Genomic DNA, 20,126 nt, shown 5'->3' with positions numbered 1-20,126 from the left:
ATCTGGGTTTGCCGCTTACTAGTAGTACCTTTCTCACGAGGTTCTCGCAAAGATTATACTAAACAATGTGTGGTGGTAGCTCTTATAAAAATGGAGATTTTAGCTCCAGTACTTCTTCCTCAAGAAAGCCTTCGACAGCCTACTCTAGATCAAGTTCCCATTATATACGTACAGTTATATACATACTTCCCTTCTAGACGCTCATCTCAGCTGTAATACAGAAAGTAATGTGTGGTCATTTGATTGTCTTCTCTCTTTAGGTTGGAAGCTCTATCAGAATAACGATGTCTGCCTGGCTCACCATTGAATCTCCTGCGCCAAATATAATGCGTGTCATACTAGAAGTTCTTCGATTTTGTTGGATAAATGAGTGAGAACTGAAACCCAAACTTTCTGATTCGCTCTAGGTTTGACTCTTAGGCTGGGAAAAATATGTTATAGTGATGCAGTAGAAGACAGAATGGGGTAACGTGTATGTTACTCCACTGAGATAAGATGATAAATTTCAAAGGACTAGAGACCGCAGCAGGGAGGTCGTGGAAACAGTTCAGAACGGTTCAGTCTGCGAGGACCCGACTTTCACTGAGGATGCAACCACCACGGAGGATGCATACGCAGAACGACCGTTCTGGTCCAAAGAACCCAGCCGCAGTTTCGTACCTCTCTGCCGTACAATGGCCCAAGATGGCGGGGCCCGTGATTGAAAACTAGATCAAGATGGCGGCTTCCTGCTTCCCCCGCAGCGTTGCGCGTGGCCACCGAGGCCACGCCCACTTCCGGCTCCCCGGCCTCAGCATGGCTGCTTTAAGCACTTGGCTCTCTAGTAAGTGGGTATAGGGGTCCATAGGCTCGGGAGCTCGCGGGGGCGGACGTAGGACTCCTGAGCTGGTGCACCGCCTCTCTCCCAACTCTGCCCTGTTTTTCCAGCAGGTGTCAGGAGGTTGCACTGCAGCGCGGCAGTTCGGGCGGGCAGCCAGTGGAGACTCCAGTGAGTGCGGGTTTGAGGGAAGCTGGGGGCCCAGAAGCTGCGCTGGGTCCTAACCAGACTGTTCTTCTCCACCCAGGCAGGGCCTGGCTGCCAGCCCCTCCGGCTACGGGCCCCTTACGGAGCTCCCAGACTGGTCTTATGCGGGTGAGCGCTGATCTAACAGTAGACTCTGCTTCGGAGAGTTTCTCCCAGAGAGAACGCCCCTGGACGGAGTGGGGGTGTGGGGGGGTGGCGTCAATTTGCGGGGTGTGTCTGAGTGGACAATGTAGTCAACTTTACATTTGTAGTTGGGGGGAAGAAGCCCTATTGTTTATTTTTTAAATTAAACTGCACGTATAGAAAATAAAGCTAGGCAGGATCTTTCTGGTTTGTGCAGATAAGCAGAAGTCAATTCTAACTTGGGCGCCCTGGGGAAAGGGATTGGCAAGATTTCCATGTTTCCCAAAGGGGATGTGGTCCTTAAAAACTTGGGAACAACTGTCTTTCTGTATGATGAGTACATTATTGAGCATTTGGTACCAAATGCAGGGAGAGCTCCTTGAAAGGCTGCCTAAATGAGCGTCTCAGAGAGGATTAGAAAAGTGAGGACTGAGGATGATGTCCTCCCTCCAGAAAAGTCTCTTCCCTTTACTTTAAAACAAACAAAAGAAATATTAGCCCTAGGAGGGAGGGATCTTAGAAAAGTTGAAGCCACTCCCCACACCCTCTATGGGATTCCAGTTTACAGGTGGGAAAATTGAGGCCTACAAAAGTGAATTGCCTGTGATCACCCAGTAGGTAATAGCAAAGCCAGGACTAGAACTGGGCAGAGGCCAGGCCCACTTCAACAGCACAGAGACCTGAATGTTAATACCCTTGTGGATTTTATAGGTGTATGATCCTGCTTAATCAGACACTTGGTCGAGGACAGTGAAGACTTTTTCTACTTGTTATTTACTGTAGGAAGCCTAGGATATCCTTGAAGTGGTGTGGAATATTGGAAAGACTCTGGAATTGATCCTTAATCCAGGCTTCTCTCCTTCCTAACTTTGTGGGTCTTGGACAACTTACTTAATTGTATCTCAGTTTCTACATCTGTAAAAGAAGAATACCTATCTCATAGGGTTCTTGTAAGGATAAAATGAAACGACCAATGTAAGCACCAGGCATATACAATATTGGTTCCCTTTACTGATAAATGGTATCTCTCACCTGTCTTGCCTTCAGACTTTTGGGCAGAGTTTCCACTCTGTGTCTTTCTTTGTTGAACGTGCCCTTTCTCTTCATCTCCATTATAAACTACTTGAGATAGTGCATCTTTTTAAACTTTTTTTTTCAGGGGGGGAGTATTGGAGAACTGTGTTTTCCCAGGACCCATCAGCTCCATGTCAAGTCATTGTTTTCAATCTAGTTGTGGGGGGCGCAGCCCAGCTCCAAGTCAAGTTGTTGTTTTCAATCTAGTTGTGGAGGGCACGGCTCACTGGCCCATGTGGGAATCCAACCAGCAACCTTGGTGTTATGAGCACTGGGCTCTAACCACTGAGCAAACCAGCCACGCAGATACTGCATCTTTTCAGCAGGTCCACAGATATTTATGAAATTTTTATTATGTGCTTATGTGCTTACACTACAGTGAAAACTAGTAATATAGTCCCTGATCCCAAGGCACTTAAAGTCTAGCTAGGAAAATAAAGTATGGACATTTTAAGAACTAAATGATAATATTCAATGAGTGTTCTGCCCCTTTCCAGAACGATTTGAGATGGCTAAATAAGGCTAAAAACAATAAATGTCCCAAGGCATATAGATGAATATTAAATGATTGATATACACTTCTTTCAGAAGAGAGACTTGAAGAGGTTAGAGAAGGGTTTCTAGGACAGGTGGGGCTTGAGGTGGGCCTAAGAATGAGAAGTTGGCTGGAAGGAAAGAGGCGTTTGTCCCACGGAGTAAGATGGAATTTAGCAAAAGCTCATGGTGAATAGACTAGTGATCAGATTGCTTGAGTGGAAGGTTTCTGAAGACAGGAGAGTCAGCATTGCAAAGGACCTTGAATTCCAGGATAATGAGGGGTAAGTGAAATAGAGTAGGAAGGTGCCTAGGAGCTTATTCTTGGTGGTTCTGGCTTACTTTACCCTTGAAGGTGAGGTACGTGTTTTAGGAGAATTAAGGTAAGGTACAGTGGGTATGAAATGGAAGAGAGGAGCTAGAGATTGGCTCTTCCCTCATTCCTGTCAGTGCTTTCACAAGGTGCTACAGATCTTATCTAACACTTGCCTTTTCTCTCACTTCTGTCTGCAGATGGCCGCCCTGCGCCCCCAATGAAAGGCCAGCTTCGAAGAAAAGCCCAAAGGGAGAAGTTTGCAGTGAGTGGCTAGAGCCCCAGCCAGGCCAACCTGCATGTAATCAGGGGAAGAAAGTTTAAATCATAATTTGTCTTGAGCTGTGTTGGCACCTAAGCTAACATGTACCCCTCATTTCAAGGTTTTAACAGTACTATGAGAAGGGAGGAATAGAGTGGGGCACTCCTAGGGCATGAACCAGTAGTAGTTATTCTGCCACACATTTTACTGCCTTCCTCCTGTTTCCCAACCCAGGACCTGGTCCCACCCCTTCCCCAGTCAGCAGTGTCACTTTTCAGCTGAAACCTCCGACTTTGATCTGTGAGTGAAAGGATATATGGTGCAGAACTCAAGCCCCAGATGTTATCCACACTGTTTTCCTGTCTGTTCCAGAGACGAGTTGTACTGCTGTCACAGGAAATGGATGCTGGATTACAGGCATGGCAGCTCAGGCAGCAGGAGAAGTTTCAGGAAGAAGAAAGGAAGCGAAAAAGTGCTCTTAAACCTAAAGGGGCTGCACTGCAGAGCCCACTGCCAAGTCAATAAAAAGCAACTCCTGTCTCCCTTCCCCAGCCTTTCTGTGGTCTTCTTTTCCATCGCCTAGATGCCTCATCCCAGCCAGAGGACAGTCTCTTTATTTCCAACTACCTTCAGGGCGAAAGATCTTAGACACCAAGAAGAACAGGCTGTAAGATCACTGCCTAGAAGGGTTGGCTTAGTGCCCTCACCCCTGGCCCTGTTCTAGTTCAGGGTAATCTTACTCTGGTAATCTTACCCCCTCCTTTGGAGGTCATAGGACTGGCTCAAATATGAGCAGCAGCTACTCTACAGATGTGAAAAGGGCAGCAGTTTTCTTGGGTGTAGGCAGGCACTCAGCTTTGAAAAACCTATGCACAGCTCAAGCCGTTTGCAGTTACTCATTTAATAAATGGGTTTTTTAAATTTTTTTTATTATTGTTATTGGGGAATGTTGGAGAATAGTGTATTTTTCCAGGCCCATCAGCTCTAAGTCAAGTCATTGTCCTTCATTCTAGTTGTGGAGGGTGCAGCTCAGCTCCAAGTCCAGTCACCGTTTTCAATATTTAGTTGCAAGGGACGCAGCCCACCATCCCCTACAGGAATTGAACCAGGAACCTTGTTAAGAGCTCATGCTCTAACCAACTGAGCCATCCGGCCGCCCCCCCCCCCCGCCCCCCCATTTAATAAATGTTTTAATGAAAAAGACTTTCCAGCTGAGGTCTATTTCTTGGCAAGCAACTGGTGTCCATTTTTCTAAACCAGATACATGGCCCAAGAGGATACCCGACTGGGAAGGCTGACATGGGAAGAACCAGACTTGTGTGTTGGATGTTCTAAAGATTTGGATCCTGAGGTTTCTGGGATTCTGATTGAATTCCAGAAGTTGCTCGGAGAGAGGGCTGCCTTCCTGACCCCAATTTGTGTAGGGAGCCCTGGAGATGCTTAGTCCCCAAACAGTCACTGTGGGATAGGTATCCCCCATATACCTCCCACAAACCTGTTAGCTGTCCCCAAGACCCAGGGAAACCTTTCATTTTATTAATCATGGCTCCTCCCATGGATTCTGTGGGGAAATGACCTTTGCTCCCATTACAATACAGAGCACTGGACTTTTTTTACATTCTCCTGCCACAAACTTGTTTTAGTTCCTGGATCTCCAGGATTTCTGGAGCATCCTACCTGACTTAATTTCTGTCCAGCCTCCATTATTCCTTCCCTTGCTTTCCTTCCCTCCCTTCTTCCCCCAATACCTCCTTCCTCTCTTGCTGATCAATGCAATTCTTGGGTCTTAGATTTCGCTGATGGTCGAGTTTTCTGTCTCCCACACTTTCCTGCTTCTGTTGTGCTGCTTTCCCAGATCTAGTTCTCAACCTCTTATCGCTCCCTTTCCCAACCTCAGCTTTAGTCTGCCTTCCCCATTCCCTGCATACCTCTACCTTTTGTTCTCAGACTGTCAGTCCCTAGTCCCTAAAGGAGATTTTACCCTTTAAGGAACTGCCTCTTTTCCAGTGCAGGGAAGTAAACCCTGAAGTCCTAATGTCCAGTCTCTTTTCTAACAATTTTACCAAACTTGATCTGCCTTTCCCCAGATTCCATGGCCTTGCACCCCTATCTTCCCCAGCCAGTTCTAATTTCAGGAGCAGCCAGATTGAAAATGGCATAATAAAGTAGCACATTTGTCTTTCCATAAGGATGGGACCCCCTCAATCACAGTGGGGTGTGTTGGTGGTTAGTTGGGTTTTGTTATTGTTGCTTTTATTTTTCTTTAAACAGGGACAGAGGTAGTTGTCAAGAATAAGGGACAAAGGTTCAATTTGGTTGAGTCACAGGTCCCAGCAGACAAACCCCCAGCCCAGGTCTCACTCAGGCTATGGAAGACCCCTCACCACTATCCCAGACTATGAACTTGTTTGCCCCAGCTACTGAGCCTCCTAGTACTTCCCGCTCTGAGGTGAGATAAACGCTGAATACAAGAGGAATCTAGCCACCCAAAATGTGCTTAGGGGGAGAAAGTCTCCCACATCCCGTCCTCTAGATCCCTCCACTGCCCCCCACCCCCCGAGCTGTGGCCTCAACCCCTGTGGCAGCCTCCACCACAGAAAGTCAACTTAGGCTTTTTTTTTTTTTTTTTTTTTTACCGGGCTCTTCTTGGCTGTAATTGGATTCAGGCTGAAACAACCACGTCCGCACCGGGAAAGGAGGGCATTGGGGGCGGGGGCGGAGGAGAGGCTGTGGGAGAAGGGAGGGACCAGAGGAGAGAGCGACAGAGGGCTCGCGATCCAGTTCGCCGACTAAGCAAGAAGAAAGATCAAAAAACGGAGAAGAGGGGACGAGCAAATAGGCTCTTTCAAGAACAATCGCCTCATCTCCAAGTGGACAGCGCTCTAGGAATCCAAATTCAGTGCCTCCCGGAGACAAAGGCGCCCGAGGGAGTGGCGGCGCGACCCCAGGGCTTGGGCCCCGCGGCGGAGTCCGCACAGCCCGGCTGGCCGGACGGTCGCGGACCATGTCTCCCGCCCCACTGCCCACCAGCAGTCTGCTACTCCCCCTGCTCGCGCTCGCCACCGCGCTCTCCTCCCTCAGCTCGGCCCAAAGCAGCTTCAGCCCCGAAGTAAGTGAGTTCCTCCGGCCCTGCCCGGAGTCGTGCAGCCAAGGAGGCGAGCCCGGGGGTCGCCAAGGGGACAGCCCCATTCGGAGGAGAGGAGGGCTCTCGGGGTCTCGGCTGCTCCGGCCTGCAGGATCCCCTCCTTTTTCTCTCCTTCCTCATCTCCAAACTTCCAAGTCGATCCAACTTTTGCCTCCTCCAACCTCCCCACCCCCCCTCCGCCGCCTTTTTTCCCACTCTTTTCCTTGGGAGAACTTTACAGCCAGGCCCACTCCCCACCCTCCCCAATTCCCCCGGGCTGTGAGCTCAGCTCTGGAACCAGTTGGGAGCCTGATAAATATTTGGACTCCGCTCAGACCCCGCGCTGTCTTGGTTTCTTGTCATGTGTGAGAGTTTGTTGTTTCTTCAACTTTCCAGCTCTCCCGCGCTCTCCGGCGCCCGGGCGGACAGGGAGGGCTCCCGGGGACCGCACTGCGGCCGCGGCCCCCCACGCTGCGGCCGCTGCCGGCTTCCCAGCCTGCGGGGCCCTCCACCCATGCATCCGCGCCCAGGTCGGGTCGCGGGTGGACAGCGGATTGGCCCCGGCTCCCACCCATCCCCGCCTCCCTCATAGGACCCTTCTGGGTCCCGGCCCAGAGCCCTGGCGTCGAGGGTCGCGGCGCTGGCGCCCTGGCCGCCTTTCTGTACACACAAAGCTCTCGTTGTTAGCGGGGGCTCGGCCGGCCGCCGCCGCCTCCCCCGCCCCCTCCCGGGTCGGCGCCTTTACGCCCTTTTTGTTGTTTTTGTTAATTGCTTTTCTGTGTTAATTGCAGGGAGATTTGGGGCGTCGCACGGGGGAATGTGGAGAGGGCCTGGGCCCAGGCGCCCGCGCGGGTCTCGACTGAGTCCGGCGCCCCCCCACCCTTCCCCCGACGCTGGCCCACCGGGCCGGGAGGAAGTCGCGTGGGAGTTGTCTGAGGAGGTTTTCCCTGTCTCTTTCTTTCTCTCTCTCTCTTTTATTTTGGGGTGAAGGTGGGAGACGGATTTGATCAGCTTCTTATTTTGGGACATCCCAACCCACTCAGCTCTGCGAGGGCCTGGGTGCCTGGGTGCGGTCAGGAGGGGCTGGGAAGGGCACGAGAAGGGGGAGGGGATCTGGACTTGGCTTCCTCCGACCTCATCGGGGCCCTGGTCCCACCCCTACAGGAAACCTATCCAGAAAGAACACATTCTCTATGTCCTAAAGGGATCTGAGGCTGAAATGAAAAGTGTGGCCCTAGGAATGGGGGTGACCAGGAAGTGTGGAAATCTGCTAATCCTGGCACTGGCCAGGAGGAGGAGGCATCCTCTTTTCAGGCCTGGAGTCTTCATCTGAGGCCCAAAAGGAGAGCTCCCAACAAAAGGAGCCTGGGCGCCTGAGGGGCTGCCCACTGCCAACATCGCCTGCCCTGCCTTCCTCCTTCCCCTGCCCCACTAGGCCCCCTAAGGGAGGGGCAGCAGCCCTGGCTCTGCTTTAAGTGGGTCATGGGCAGCCCCAGTGCCAGAACCACCATTTGTTTCTGGGCCCTGGAGGGGTGGGAGGCAGAGGGAGGGAGGAGTCGGCCCAGAGGCTCCCATCCAGGGCCAGTTGGAGAGCCAGAGATCCGCCCCGTACCCCAGGACTCCTAGGCCAAAGGTGGGACTGGTTCCCTTGACTTTCTACTAGGAGAATACCTTTCAAGACAAAGTTTTTTGACCCAACATAGTTAGTTGCTCCCTCTCCAGGCCAATCGAGGGAGAACTGGGGTGGCCCAGGCCTCAGGCAGCTGGGTTCCTCTCACCAGGCCTCCATAGTCCTACATGAGCTCCAGGACAGCCCTCTCTTCCCCTTGGTCTGTCTGGCACTCAGCCCTTCCCCCACCCAGCCGCAGACACAAGAGTCCTCTCTTCTGTGGTTCCAACTTCATAGTCTTTGTGGTTCTGCTTTGCTCAGAGCCTGCCCCTGTGAGGGAAGAAAACCTAGGTCTGTAAGGAGAACAGGGACAGGGGCACCTCCTTTCCAGGTCTTGTGACTCTTTTGACTCCAGGGAAGTCCCTTTTCTTTTACTAAGTCTCTACTTTGAACTATTGGCTGTGGGGTGGAGGTTGTAGGTGTGAATATCTAGACGTGCCTACCTCCTGAAAGACTCATCAAGGAGAGGGATTTATCCCAGAACTCCCGGCTGTGGATTCTCCCCACCTCTCTGCTACCCTCCCTTCTGTCATCTCACCCTAGGAGAATTCCCGTCGGTTTTGTTCCCTGAAGGTTGAGGAGGCCTGACTTCTGCCCTCCTAACTTCCAGCTCCACAGTAGGCCTCTCTCATCCTTCCTCAATGCTGAACCCCTACCAGGGTTCATAAGCCTGGGGTTTATCTACCCTACAGGTGAGGCTAGGGGCAAAGGGAGTTTCCTGCATATTTGGGCACTGGCACTAGCGGTGGCATCAGTCAGTGCAGGTCAGGGCAAGCATACAGCTGCTGGAGAGAGCAGCCCAGGCCTGGAGCGCCCTGCTCTCCTTCCCTTTAGTATAGCAGAGGTTAAACTTTACTCCCTCCTCTACCCCTAAGGAGGGGCTCTCAGAGCCCGATGATGCTAGGGCTGCTTTGGCCAGGCTTGCTGGCTGGGGAAAAGGCTGGGCTGTTTACATCTAGGGCCCTAATTCCATCAGCCTTGGGGGATCACGTCCCAGAACCATGTTGCAATTCTTGCCCCTGCAGGCCCAGGTCCCCAGTCAGCTGCTCCTGAATCACCCCTAGCCCCTGTGCAGGAGCAGTGTTCCACCAGGGCCTGGGCCTAGAGGTGAAGGGACACATGGAGATCCATCCAAATAACCTGGGCTGGAGGGTGCAGCACCTAACAATAGCAGCCTCAACGCCTCCGCACCCCAAGCTCCCATCCCAGGCAACTTGCAGCCCTTCTTTGGGCTACTTCGAAGGCAAGGCTGGAGCAGTGACCAGCTGTTTGGGTAATATCTCCCTTTAGGAGAATCCAAGCATTTTCATATCCCATATGTAACTTGGCTCATTTTACTTTGCAGGCTTTAGGAAAGTACTCCATTGTTCTTACAATAAAGGCTGACTTTTTCCTCAACAGGATTTTGCAGTGTGTGTACCTTTCAATCAAACACCAAAAACCTAACTTTACTTTAAGGCAATATGCCAGCCTTTATATTATGAACAATTCACAACATACCTGAAATAAAATACAATCACCAAGTCTCCATCCCCAACTCCCATCTCTCACTTCCTCTACTGAGAATCTTAAATGGGCATTTAGGTCCCAAGCCCTAGGTCAGATGCTGCTTGGATGGGGACAGTGGCAGGATCCTGGCTCTGGCTGCATCACACCTCTCAACACCTGCAGAGGGCCCAGCTTCCCTTAGCAGCAGCCAGCCTCAGCCCTAGCTCCTTTTCTGCCCTCCTTCCTAAAAAAATCTCAGCTGTGAGGGTCTTAGAGGCATGTCCTCCCTTTCCCATGAGGGCCTCATGCCAAGCCCAAGACTGGAGCCCCTCAGCCTCTCCCCCCCTCCACCCATCATGGCACAACCCATTCTTAGTGGGGACATGCTGTCCTTACAAGAACACTGACACAGAGTGGGGAAGTGCTGGAAGGAATCTTGGTTCTGAGAAGACATCCGAGAATTCAGTTAAAGCACCAGGGCTCCAGCATCCTCAAGACAGCTACAGCCAAAGTCCAGAGCTAGGGCTCTTCACCCCTGTTTGAGCCCACAGCTCCATGAGGACAAGCCACAGTGGTGCCTGGGCCAGAGTTCAGGTCCAGCCTGGGGGTTCCTCCAGACCCACTGCCAGGGCCAGGCTGGGAGCTCATCGCCCTTTCCTCACCAAGCCTAGGGTGCATGCCAGGTGCCACAAGGAGGCAGAGGCTCCCCTTGGGCCAGGTGGGGGTGCTCTAAGCCACATTCCTTTCCCTACAGGCCTGGCTGCAGCAGTATGGCTACCTGCCCCCTGGGGACCTGCGTACCCACACACAGCGCTCGCCCCAGTCACTGTCAGCTGCCATCTCTGCCATGCAGAGGTTCTATGGTCTGCGAGTGACCGGCAAGGCTGATGCAGACACCATGAAGTAAGTGCTAGATCCTGGCAGGAATTTTGCCCAGCACCCACCAACATAACACTAAGCACCAGAGAAGTTGCTGCGAATGCCTAAGTCTTGCCCGCACACTTCATCCCCACATGCTAATCCTGACCCTCCTGTCACCCTGGCCTTCCCCACACTGACCCTGGGACCAGACATCCCCCCTGTTCTCTGAAGACCTTTCTCTGTCATACACTATACTGATCCCAGTCCTCACACCCCAACCCACCCCAGGGCCATGAGGCGCCCCCGCTGTGGTGTTCCAGACAAGTTTGGGGCGGAGATCAAGGCCAACGTTCGAAGGAAGCGCTATGCCATCCAGGGCCTCAAATGGCAGCATAACGAGATTACTTTCTGGTGAGTCCAACAGGCAAGTGGCCTTTCTGATATCAAGTTACTTTTCCCTATTAGTTGTGCTTACAGAGACTCAGAGGCCTCCTGGTACTCACCTCTTCCTGGGATGCAGCCTTGGGAGTGGGGAGGAAAATGGCTGTAATTTGGAAAAAGGTACAGCCTGTGGGGGGTACAACCCAGGGCTGAAAAGCCAAAGCCTGAGGGACCCCTGAGGCCTCAGTCCTTGGGGCAGAGGCATCCATTGTGAAGCAGCAGGAAGCGCTGGGTCAGGCAAAGATGGCTGGGCAGTTCCGTCAGACCTGGGCGAGTGCAGGGAAAGAGAATTTTGTCCCTTGGAATCCTAACATATTCTCATCCTGTCTCCACATGGCTGGACCTCAGCATCCAGAATTACACCCCCAAGGTAGGCGAGTATGCCACATTTGAGGCCATCCGCAAGGCCTTCCGCGTGTGGGAGAGTGCCACCCCACTGCATTTCCGAGAAGTACCCTATGCCTACATCCGTGAGGGCCATGAGAAGCAGGCTGACATCATGATCTTCTTCGCTGAGGGCTTCCATGGAGACAGCACGCCCTTTGACGGCGAGGGTGGCTTCCTGGCGCATGCCTATTTCCCAGGTCCCAATATCGGAGGAGACACCCACTTTGACTCTGCCGAGCCCTGGACTGTCCAAAATGAAGATCTGAATGGTGAGTCAGGTAGCCCTGGGACTCTTATTCCGGGAGAGTCAGCAATCATTTGTACAGAGTTGTTCTGCTTCCTCCCAAAACCTCACCCACCCACCCCCAAAAAAATCTCAGGGCTACGAGGGGCCGCAAAGGTCTCCTGGTATGACTTCCAACAAAGGCAAGAATCCAGTTTTGAGCTACTTATAAGTGGTTCCTTCTCTTGCTCAATAACTGACTTCTCAAAGACTTCATAGCGTCCACATCACCAGCTTTTCCAGACAAATGTTACGTCTAGCTCCTGGGAGAAACAGGCTCAGGAAGGACCTCAGCTTCCCTTGACACAAGTCTCCTGGGATTGGGATCCAGCGCCAGAGCACTCGCTCACCTCCTCCTAGAAGAGCTGGGTGGCTTTGTAGCTTTTTTAGTGGAAAACGTGGCAGGAAGGTTTGGGTGTGAAACTGAAGCCTCTGAGGGAAGCTGGGAGCCTAAGGGAAGGGACTCAGGCTGCCATCATAATCCTCTCTATCCCTCCAGGGAATGACATCTTCCTGGTGGCTGTGCACGAGCTGGGCCACGCTCTAGGCCTCGAGCATTCCAACGATCCCTCGGCCATCATGGCGCCCTTTTACCAGTGGATGGACACGGAGAACTTTGTGCTGCCCGATGATGACCGCCGGGGCATCCAGCAACTTTACGGTGAGTAATCTCTGCCCACCTGCTCCTTTCTCTCTGCTCCTTGTCTACTCTTCTTGTCTGACTTGCTCCTTTCTTCCCCTCCCCCGTGACCTACAGTCACCCCACAGCCCCCCTCCTGACCCTGCCTTCATGCACTCCCACTTTTGAGTCCACCTTTTCTGTCCTTTCTCAGCTGATTGCTTCAGCCTCCCTCAGCTATCCATCCACACCTTTCCGAGGGTATTGTCTGCCCATATGTCTGTCCTTTCCTCTCCCTCTGCCACCAAGTCTAAAGCGCCCCGGTGTTCTCTGCCCCAGGGAGTGAGTCAGGGTCCCCCACCAAGATGCCACCTCAACCCAGGACCACCTCCAGGCCCTCTGTCCCTGATAAACCCAAAAACCCCACCTACGGACCCAACATCTGTGACGGGAACTTTGACACGGTGGCTGTGCTTCGAGGGGAGATGTTTGTCTTCAAGGTGAGAGGAAGAAGTGGGCTGGTTTGGGGAACAGAAGGGCTCTGGGACTGGGAGTCAGGGTGGAAACAGCAGCAGGAGGACTAAAAACTAAAACAGGCAGTGGGGGAGCTTTGGGGACCGAGCCAGAGGACTGAGCAACGAGACATACTGTACTCTCCCCGCCTCGACTGCTTCCCAGGAGCGCTGGTTCTGGCGTGTGAGGAATAACCAAGTGATGGATGGATATCCGATGCCCATCGGCCAATTCTGGCGGGGCCTGCCCGCGTTCATCAACACTGCCTATGAGAGGAAGGATGGCAAGTTTGTCTTCTTCAAAGGTAACCAGGCATTCTTCCTTAGTCTTTGGGTGTGGGCAGGGTCTCCCTGGAGGAGCAGATTCCACTTGACTCTTCCATAGACCCTAGAACCCAAGTGGGACCCAGATCCTGCCCTTCTGTGTCCTCCCCAGGAGACAAGCACTGGGTGTTTGATGAAGCTTCCCTGGAGCCTGGCTACCCCAAGCACATTAAGGAGCTGGGCCGAGGTCTGCCGACTGACAGGATTGATGCCGCTCTCTTCTGGATGCCCAATGGAAAGACCTACTTCTTCCGGGGAAACAAGTAAGACCTCAACCCCTTGGCGCCACACCTTCCTCCTCAGGCACCACCACCAGATTCCCACAATTCTGGAGGAAGACCCACTTTACCCCTGGGATGTTTTCCTGGAGAAGGAGCTGGCGGCTGAGCCTTTGCTGTTGCCTAGCAACGGGCAGCCTCCATTGGGTGCTGAGTGAGTAGGATGTGACCGGGTCACCATTTCAGACCTGGTCATTTGACGCCTCCTGCCCCCAGCACTGTGTGTCCGCCCCAGCAGCTTGGCACTGTCATTAAGGGCTGCTGGTGGCTCCTTGCAGCCTGGGCCCTCCCTCCCACCCCCACCTTCCGCCACTTTCAGCTGCAGGCCCTCATTACTCAAAACCCTTGTCCCCCACCCTGTCCACAGCCACCCTTAGCTCACTGGCTAATTCAGTCCCAAGTCCTGCCACTCGCCAAGGACATGCCCAGTGTCCAGCCACTTCCCGTCCTCTCCTCTCCCCCAGGTACTACCGTTTCAACGAGGAGCTCAGGGTAGTGGACAACGATTACCCCAAAAACATCAAGGTCTGGGAAGGAATCCCTGAGTCTCCCAGAGGGTCATTCATGGGCAGCGATGAAGGTGAGAGGGGCAAGGGAGGTGTCTGAGGGGGGCTTGGGAACGGAGTTACGAGAGAAGAGGAGGAAAGATGGAGAGTATCGTGAGCAAATAATGACCATGCTACTAGCAGTGGAGCCCTTGCCACGTGTCAGGCACTGGGCTAAGTGCTGTCCATGTGTTCGACCCCTACGTCCCCACCCCTCCTCCAACCTGCTACTAGAATTACCACATTTACAGGGAGGAAACTGCTGCTCAGAAAGGTTAAGAGATGAAGTAAACTGGCCCACACACTGACTGATTTTCTTTCTGCTCTTCTCTCTGGGTCTCCTCCTGGACGCTGCCCTACCTCTGTCTTCTTTGCCACCTTCTCGCTGACCCCTTTAGTCTTCACGTACTTCTACAAGGGGAACAAATACTGGAAATTCAACAACCAGAAGCTGAAGGTAGAGCCAGGCTACCCCAAGTCAGCCCTGCGGGACTGGATGGGCTGCCCGTCGGGAGGCCGGCCAGACGAGGGGACTGAGGAGGAGACGGAGGTGATCATCATTGAGGTGGATGACGAGGGCAGCGGGGCAGTGAGTGCGGCCGCTGTGGTCCTGCCTGTGCTGCTGCTGCTCCTGGTGCTGGCCGTGGGCCTCGCGGTCTTCTTCTTCAGACGCCATGGGACCCCCAAGCGACTGCTCTATTGCCAGCGGTCCCTGCTGGACAAGGTCTGACCCCCACCGCCGCCCGCCCACTCCTACCACGTGGACTTTGCCTCTGAAGGCCAGTGGCAGCAGATGGTGGTGGGTGGGCTGCTCCCACTCGTCCTGAGCCCCCTCCTCAACCCCGCCTCCCTTCTCTGTCCCATGACTGGCCCCTCCCACCCTCAACCCTGGCATTGCTTCTTTCCTAGATGGGTCCCCTGGGGGCTGAGCAGGGGCTACCCCTTCCAGTCCCTGCCCCTCAGGGGCCCCTGCAGCTTGGTGTGTGTCCAGCCCCATCTGAATGTCTTGGCTCTGCACTTGAAGGCAGGACCCTCAGACCTCGCTGGTAAAGGTCACATGGGGTCATCTGCTCTTTTTCCATTCCCTGACATACCTTTAACCTCTGAACTCTGACCTCAGGAGGCTCTGGGCACTCCAGCCCCCACAAGCCTCCAGGTGTACCCAATTGGAAGCCTCCCACCACGCTTTCTGGCTAAAAGGAATTTAACCTTGTGGGGGGAGACCCTGCAAGAGTGTGAGGGGGTGGGGGCTGTATAGCCACCCTAGGACCTTGGGAGGAAAACTCAGAGAGGGTCAGTTCTCTTCACAAAGATCTGCCTCTGCCCCACCTGCCCCCAAGAACTTCATGGAAGGAGCCTGAGCCATTAAGGAGTAAACTGAGGCCGAAGATAGCCCTTGACAGCCCTACCTTCCCAAATGTTAGCCTTGGGCGGGGATGTCAAGATTGGAAGAGCAGAGACCAGGGGTCCAGCTACCAACGACGTGGGATGGGGCCATGGGGAGAGATTCCATCCAGAGCCCTGGGGGTGAGCCTGAAGGCCACAGAGAAAGAACCTTGCTCCAAAGCAGGCAGCTGGGGTTGAGCAGTCAGAGGGGACAGACAGGATGGGACCAAAAGGAGGTGCAGCGGCATGGACAGCTGGGGGCCAAGCAGGCCAGGCCAGCAGGGATGCCACAAGGTGGGCTGTGGTACCCAGGGGAGGGCATGTTTTATTGGCACTCTCAGGAAGGGCCCGAGAAAGGCACACAGGCTCCTCTTTGCATCTTCCGTCTGACCAGACAGCATGCAGGGGAAGGGTGAGGAGCCCAGAGAAAAGAGCAGAGATGGCACATCCTGGGACTGGCCACTGGCTCTTAATGAGAGTAGCCACCTAGTTTGGGAGCTGAGGCTCCCAGCGGCCAGTAATGCTGAGTCAGCCTGCCTCAGCCAGCCTCATGAGGGGGCCGGCACCTGGGTGTTTCTCAGTCAGGTTTGCCCTTCACTTCCTGATGCCCCTGCCCCTCAGCCCATCCTGCCCATCCTAGCGGTGTCCTGACCCCTCACCACCAACCAGCCCACCCATTTAAAGTCTCCTTCGGCCACCTAAGGTGGTCATGGTACCGGGGACTTGGAAGAGTGAGAGACCCTGCAGGGGGAGTGAGAGGAGAGGGATGTCGGGTGGAGGGGTTTGGGGGGGTGGGAGAAAATGGGGTGAACGGTGCTGGCAGTTCGGCTAAATTTGTCTTGTTTGGGTTTTTTGTTTTGTTTAATGTATATTTTTATTATAATTATTATATATGAATTCCCTTCAAATCGTTCCTTTTTGTTAACAAGGGGCATGGGGAGGGTTGGGGGTGGGGGGGCAGAGGCATCCGACCCCAGGAACCTGCAGGGCGGGGCTGGGTCAGTGCCCTCTAAGGACATTTTTGACCTTGTTCAACCTTTCCACAAAGAATAAATGGTGTTTCACATTCTTTGTGTGGCTGCAGTTCTCTCATGGGGCTACAAGGGGAATAGAAAGGGGGAGAGTGCACATGAGCAGTGCTTTTTCCATGAGGTGGGGTTTGGGTAGTTTTCATAAAGGAATATGTTTATTCTTGATGGATGAAGGGATTTGGGGGCCTGAGCTGGGGAGAAGGGTGTACTCCACGGCGGCAGGAGAGTGGTCCACAGAGCCCAGCTGCTCTCCCAACCTGGCTAAGAGGCTACCTTTGAGACCCAGGGCTGCAAAAGGCGAGAGGAAGTGGACAAGCTGAGGCCACTCGGAAAATCTTCCTAAACTATATTACCCTGTCCCATGATCTGGCCACAGATCCTCAGTTTCCTCAAGTCTCTGCCCACTGCTGTGGGATTCCCAGGATCACATTCAACCCCAGGCTCAGTGGCAGGCCCTCCACCTCAGCCCTCGGGATCTAGGCCTCTTCCAGGCCTGGGGCTCCACTGCTGGGGCAGAGGGAACAGGGGGAAAAGAGGCTGCCCCATGGCCAATTAGGAACAGCCTCCCTCAGCTTATTTGGGGTCTCTGGATCTGACCCCCATTGTCCAGGAGAGGCAGGATGGTCAGGTTGGAAGGGCAGAATAGCAAGGCTTTGTTTCCTCTTTCCTTAGAAACTGCTGCCCCAGACAGGGTTCCCAGGCTGTGGACCCACCCTTCCTCCCAAACCAGCCTAGAGGGAGGAATCGCTCAGTTGCTGAGTCAGCTCAGCTGGAGGGGAGCAGCCCTCTTTCTCCCTCCCCGCTTTCCTTTGCTGCCTCAGCCTAGCCCACCCCGGGCTTCAGCCCAGGCCTCCTCCACAGCCTGCCTCCAAGAGCCCCAGCCCCACCTAGGCCAGTCCTTCTATCCAGCTGCTATTCAGGGCTGTTTGGTGTGATTGCTTTGGCAGAAGGGGTACCCTACCTTCCTGCCAGCCAGAAACGCTGACCCTACCCCCGGCCTCCTGGGTCTCTCCTGCCAACAGCTGTTTGGCATGGTCTGTGTGCCTCAGTGGAGTTGGACACCACCTCCCTGCCACCCTCACCAGAGGGGATGGGGACCCTGAGAAGCCCACACTGGAAAGTCAGGAGTGTCTGGAGGTGATGGGGCGCGGGCGTGTGGCATGTAGTTCAAAGATGAGCTCATGGCCCCTTTGTGTTTTTGTGGCCCACATCTGGAGGCAATTACAGATGTTATCCAGTGGGAGTTCTGCAAAACACAGCTGAAGCCAGTGGAGGAGCCTGGGGAAGGGGAACTGCCAGAGGGAAGAGGAGGGGGAGCCCAGGGCTCCCGTGGCTGGAGTGCGGTTTCCCCATCACGAGGAAATTGTTTGGCCCTGATTCTGGAATCACAAGATGCTCTCTGAAGCCAAGGGGGAGAGATGGGACTGGAGGACCAGAGACAAAGGGGGAAGGGGTGGAAGAGGCTTCCCAAGCAGAGAGAATTTCGGGGTGGAGGCTGCAGGTCCCGTGCTGCCCGGGGCCTGAGGGATTCAGCCCCGTGATGTTGCCTGCTACTCTGTGACGTGACCTGGTGATTGCCAGGCCCCAGCTGAGGGAACTGGGTCAGGCTGGGGTGAGGAGAGAGAAGAGGGCCCTGTGTCTTCTGAGAGACCTGCAAATGCGTTTTCACTGGCCCTACCCGCCCTTTGTCCATTGGGCCTGACCCAGTGTCTACAGTTCCAAGTTCCTTTATTCGAAAGCAGCACATGTGAGTTAGAGCAGCCAGGAGGGAGCCAAGGGGAATCTGTGAGGAGGTTTGGGCAGAACCCAGGGAAGCGGGCTCTGAGGAGACTGGACTGGGGGCAAGTGCTGTGGAGAGGCAGCACTCTGCCCACCGCTGCACCCCACATGTTTGGAGGGGGGAACCGTGGACTCCCTTGTCATCGCCTCCCTTCTCCAGGGCTCTTGCCACCAGCTGGGCCCATGCCTCCAAGGCTGCCAGCCAGCGCTGGGTCAGCAGGATGGGAAGGGAAGATCTAAGTGAAGCTGGGAGCCCTAGAGAAAGGACTGAGCAGAGTGATCTCCCCACACGCATAATCTGGCCAGCTCTGCTGGCCCTTCACGGGTCTCCCCAAGGGCCTCTTCTTCCCACAGTCTGATGGACTTCTCAGTCCTCTCTTTCCTTTCTGTATCTCTAGTTCCCTTTCCAGCTAAAGGGATGTGGTAAGAAACTAACATTTGCTGGGTCCTCACAACACCCAATGACACAGGCACTAACACTGCCCCCATTTTACAGATGCCATAAGTGAGGCCCAGGTAAGACTTGCTCAAGGTCACAGCTCGTTAGTCCAAAATTAAAACTCAGTACTGTCTGACCTTTTTTTTTTTTTTCCCTATACGGCATATTCTGACCATGTCTCTTGAGTATCCCTTCCCATGTGGACCCCATGTAGCTGGTTGTCTGTGTGGTACCGTGTTCTGGGGATCTGTCAGCATACACTTGTGCTTGCCTATTGTGCCTGCGGCATGAGGATCAGGGGTGCAAGGGGAGAAGGGCTCTTCCTCAGGAATCCACTTTGCCAGCAGTGGGGACAGGAACAGGCACTGTGGAGGAAGGAAGGAGGCAGCAGGACTCAGAAGCCGGAGGCACCTAGTAGGACAATGGCAGCAGCTAGGGGAGGGATGGGGGTGGTGAATGGCCCCAGAAAAGGACTTATGGGGGAGGAGGAGTCCTTAAGGGGCGGTTTCCATTCCCTAAGGCTTCAAGGAAACCCAGTCAAGGCTGTTCCATATCCTGCAGTCCCTGAACCCCCTTCCTATCCATCCCCCAAATCTGAATTCACCTCCTTTAGATCAATTCCCGCACACCTGGCCTGGGGGTTTCTGCCTTCCTCCCTCAGGCAGTCGTGGGAGACAAGATTGGTAGGGGGGACCCAGAGGTAGGAGGCAGACCTAGAGGCAGGCTGCAAGGGGGCTGGGTAGCCAGGGCCTGGAAGGGATACAGGCCTGACTGGCCAGAAGCCACCTTCCAAATGAGCTCACACACATACTTTCCACCCTGGCCCAGGGCCATGGCTGAGCGCCTTCCAGGCCAGCCTTCCCCAGTCAGGCCCAGCCCCCTCTATCCTCCCCTGTCCTTCACCAGCCCTGGACCCAGGGGTTCCACAACAGGATTGGGCACCCCAGACCAGGGCTGTCACCACATCCTAAGAGAAGCTTCCTCTGCCTCCTCGCTGAGGCCAGGTCCCCCCAGGCACCCTTAGTCCTCCAAAGGGCCCTTTGTGGCTTAGAGGAGAAGGAGATTAGCTTCCTGCCTGCAAAGACTCACACCTGGGTGGGGAGGGGCAGTAGAGAGGACAGAAGAGGTGTTCCCACTAGTGAACTGGCAGAAGGACTTCCTTTGAGCGTCTGAAGCAGCTCATTGACTCAGGGACCAGATGAGCTGCCTCACCATGGGTCACATCCTGCTCACTCACTTGATTTCCCACTGCTAGGGGCACTTCCCTGATTTGGGGCAGGATGGGGTCTGGGTGAGGCAAGGCCAGGCTGACCACAAAGCAGCGCCTCTGAAGGCCTAGAAGATTCACACACACGCGACAGGCTCCAGTTCATTTTGATCCCGCCTGTGGTCAAAGACGTCACCCTTCACTCAGCTGCCAGAAACATGCAGCAGCCAGAGAGCAGGATCGGTTCCCAAAAACGCTCTCCTTAGCCGCTCAGTGCCTGGCTCCATCCAGGAGCGTGCTGCCCTGACCATACAGCCTGCATCCAATAATATCTTCCTGAGGTTCTGTGAGTTAGTGTATTCAGACATGACAATTTGTCTCACTTTAGATTCCAAAAATAGGGCCACTGCAAGTGGATCACAC

The 20,126-nt window shown here is 54.1% G+C and overlaps 2 protein-coding genes across 6 annotated transcripts; both read left to right on the top strand.

Moving 5' to 3' along the window:
• Window positions 1-684: 684 nt before the first annotated feature.
• On the top strand, window positions 685-3,877 carry MRPL52 (mitochondrial ribosomal protein L52). Of its 5 annotated transcripts, none has more exons than XM_088797053.1 (5): window positions 703-823; window positions 931-988; window positions 1,065-1,132; window positions 3,269-3,333; window positions 3,703-3,877. In XM_088797053.1, exons 1-5 carry the CDS (start codon window positions 718-720, stop codon window positions 3,853-3,855), a joined length of 450 nt encoding a protein of 149 aa, XP_088653179.1. In that variant the 5' UTR covers window positions 703-717; the 3' UTR covers window positions 3,856-3,877. The 5 variants fall into 5 exon arrangements, with proteins under 5 accessions (XP_088653182.1, XP_088653179.1, XP_088653181.1 ...); XM_088797055.1 differs by having other exon boundaries at window positions 3,269-3,340; XM_088797052.1 differs by having other exon boundaries at window positions 928-988.
• Window positions 3,878-6,093: 2,216 nt separating this feature from the next.
• On the top strand, window positions 6,094-16,313 carry MMP14 (matrix metallopeptidase 14). The gene is made up of 10 exons (XM_088797051.1): window positions 6,094-6,439; window positions 10,366-10,514; window positions 10,761-10,883; window positions 11,262-11,569; window positions 12,083-12,244; window positions 12,542-12,702; window positions 12,881-13,019; window positions 13,151-13,301; window positions 13,781-13,896; window positions 14,260-16,313. The coding sequence occupies exons 1-10, from the start codon at window positions 6,335-6,337 to the stop codon at window positions 14,589-14,591; spliced, it is 1,746 nt and encodes a 581-aa protein (XP_088653177.1). The 5' UTR covers window positions 6,094-6,334; the 3' UTR covers window positions 14,592-16,313.
• Window positions 16,314-20,126: the final 3,813 nt, after the last annotated feature.

This window comes from Rhinolophus sinicus, chromosome 3 (genome assembly GCF_057876585.1).
Source record: "Rhinolophus sinicus isolate RSI-liver-muscle chromosome 3, RSI-T2T, whole genome shotgun sequence".
Classification (NCBI taxonomy): Eukaryota; Metazoa; Chordata; class Mammalia; order Chiroptera; family Rhinolophidae; genus Rhinolophus; species Rhinolophus sinicus.
Note: the sequence above shows the minus strand (reverse complement) of the source record. Positions and strands in the feature narration are given on the sequence as shown.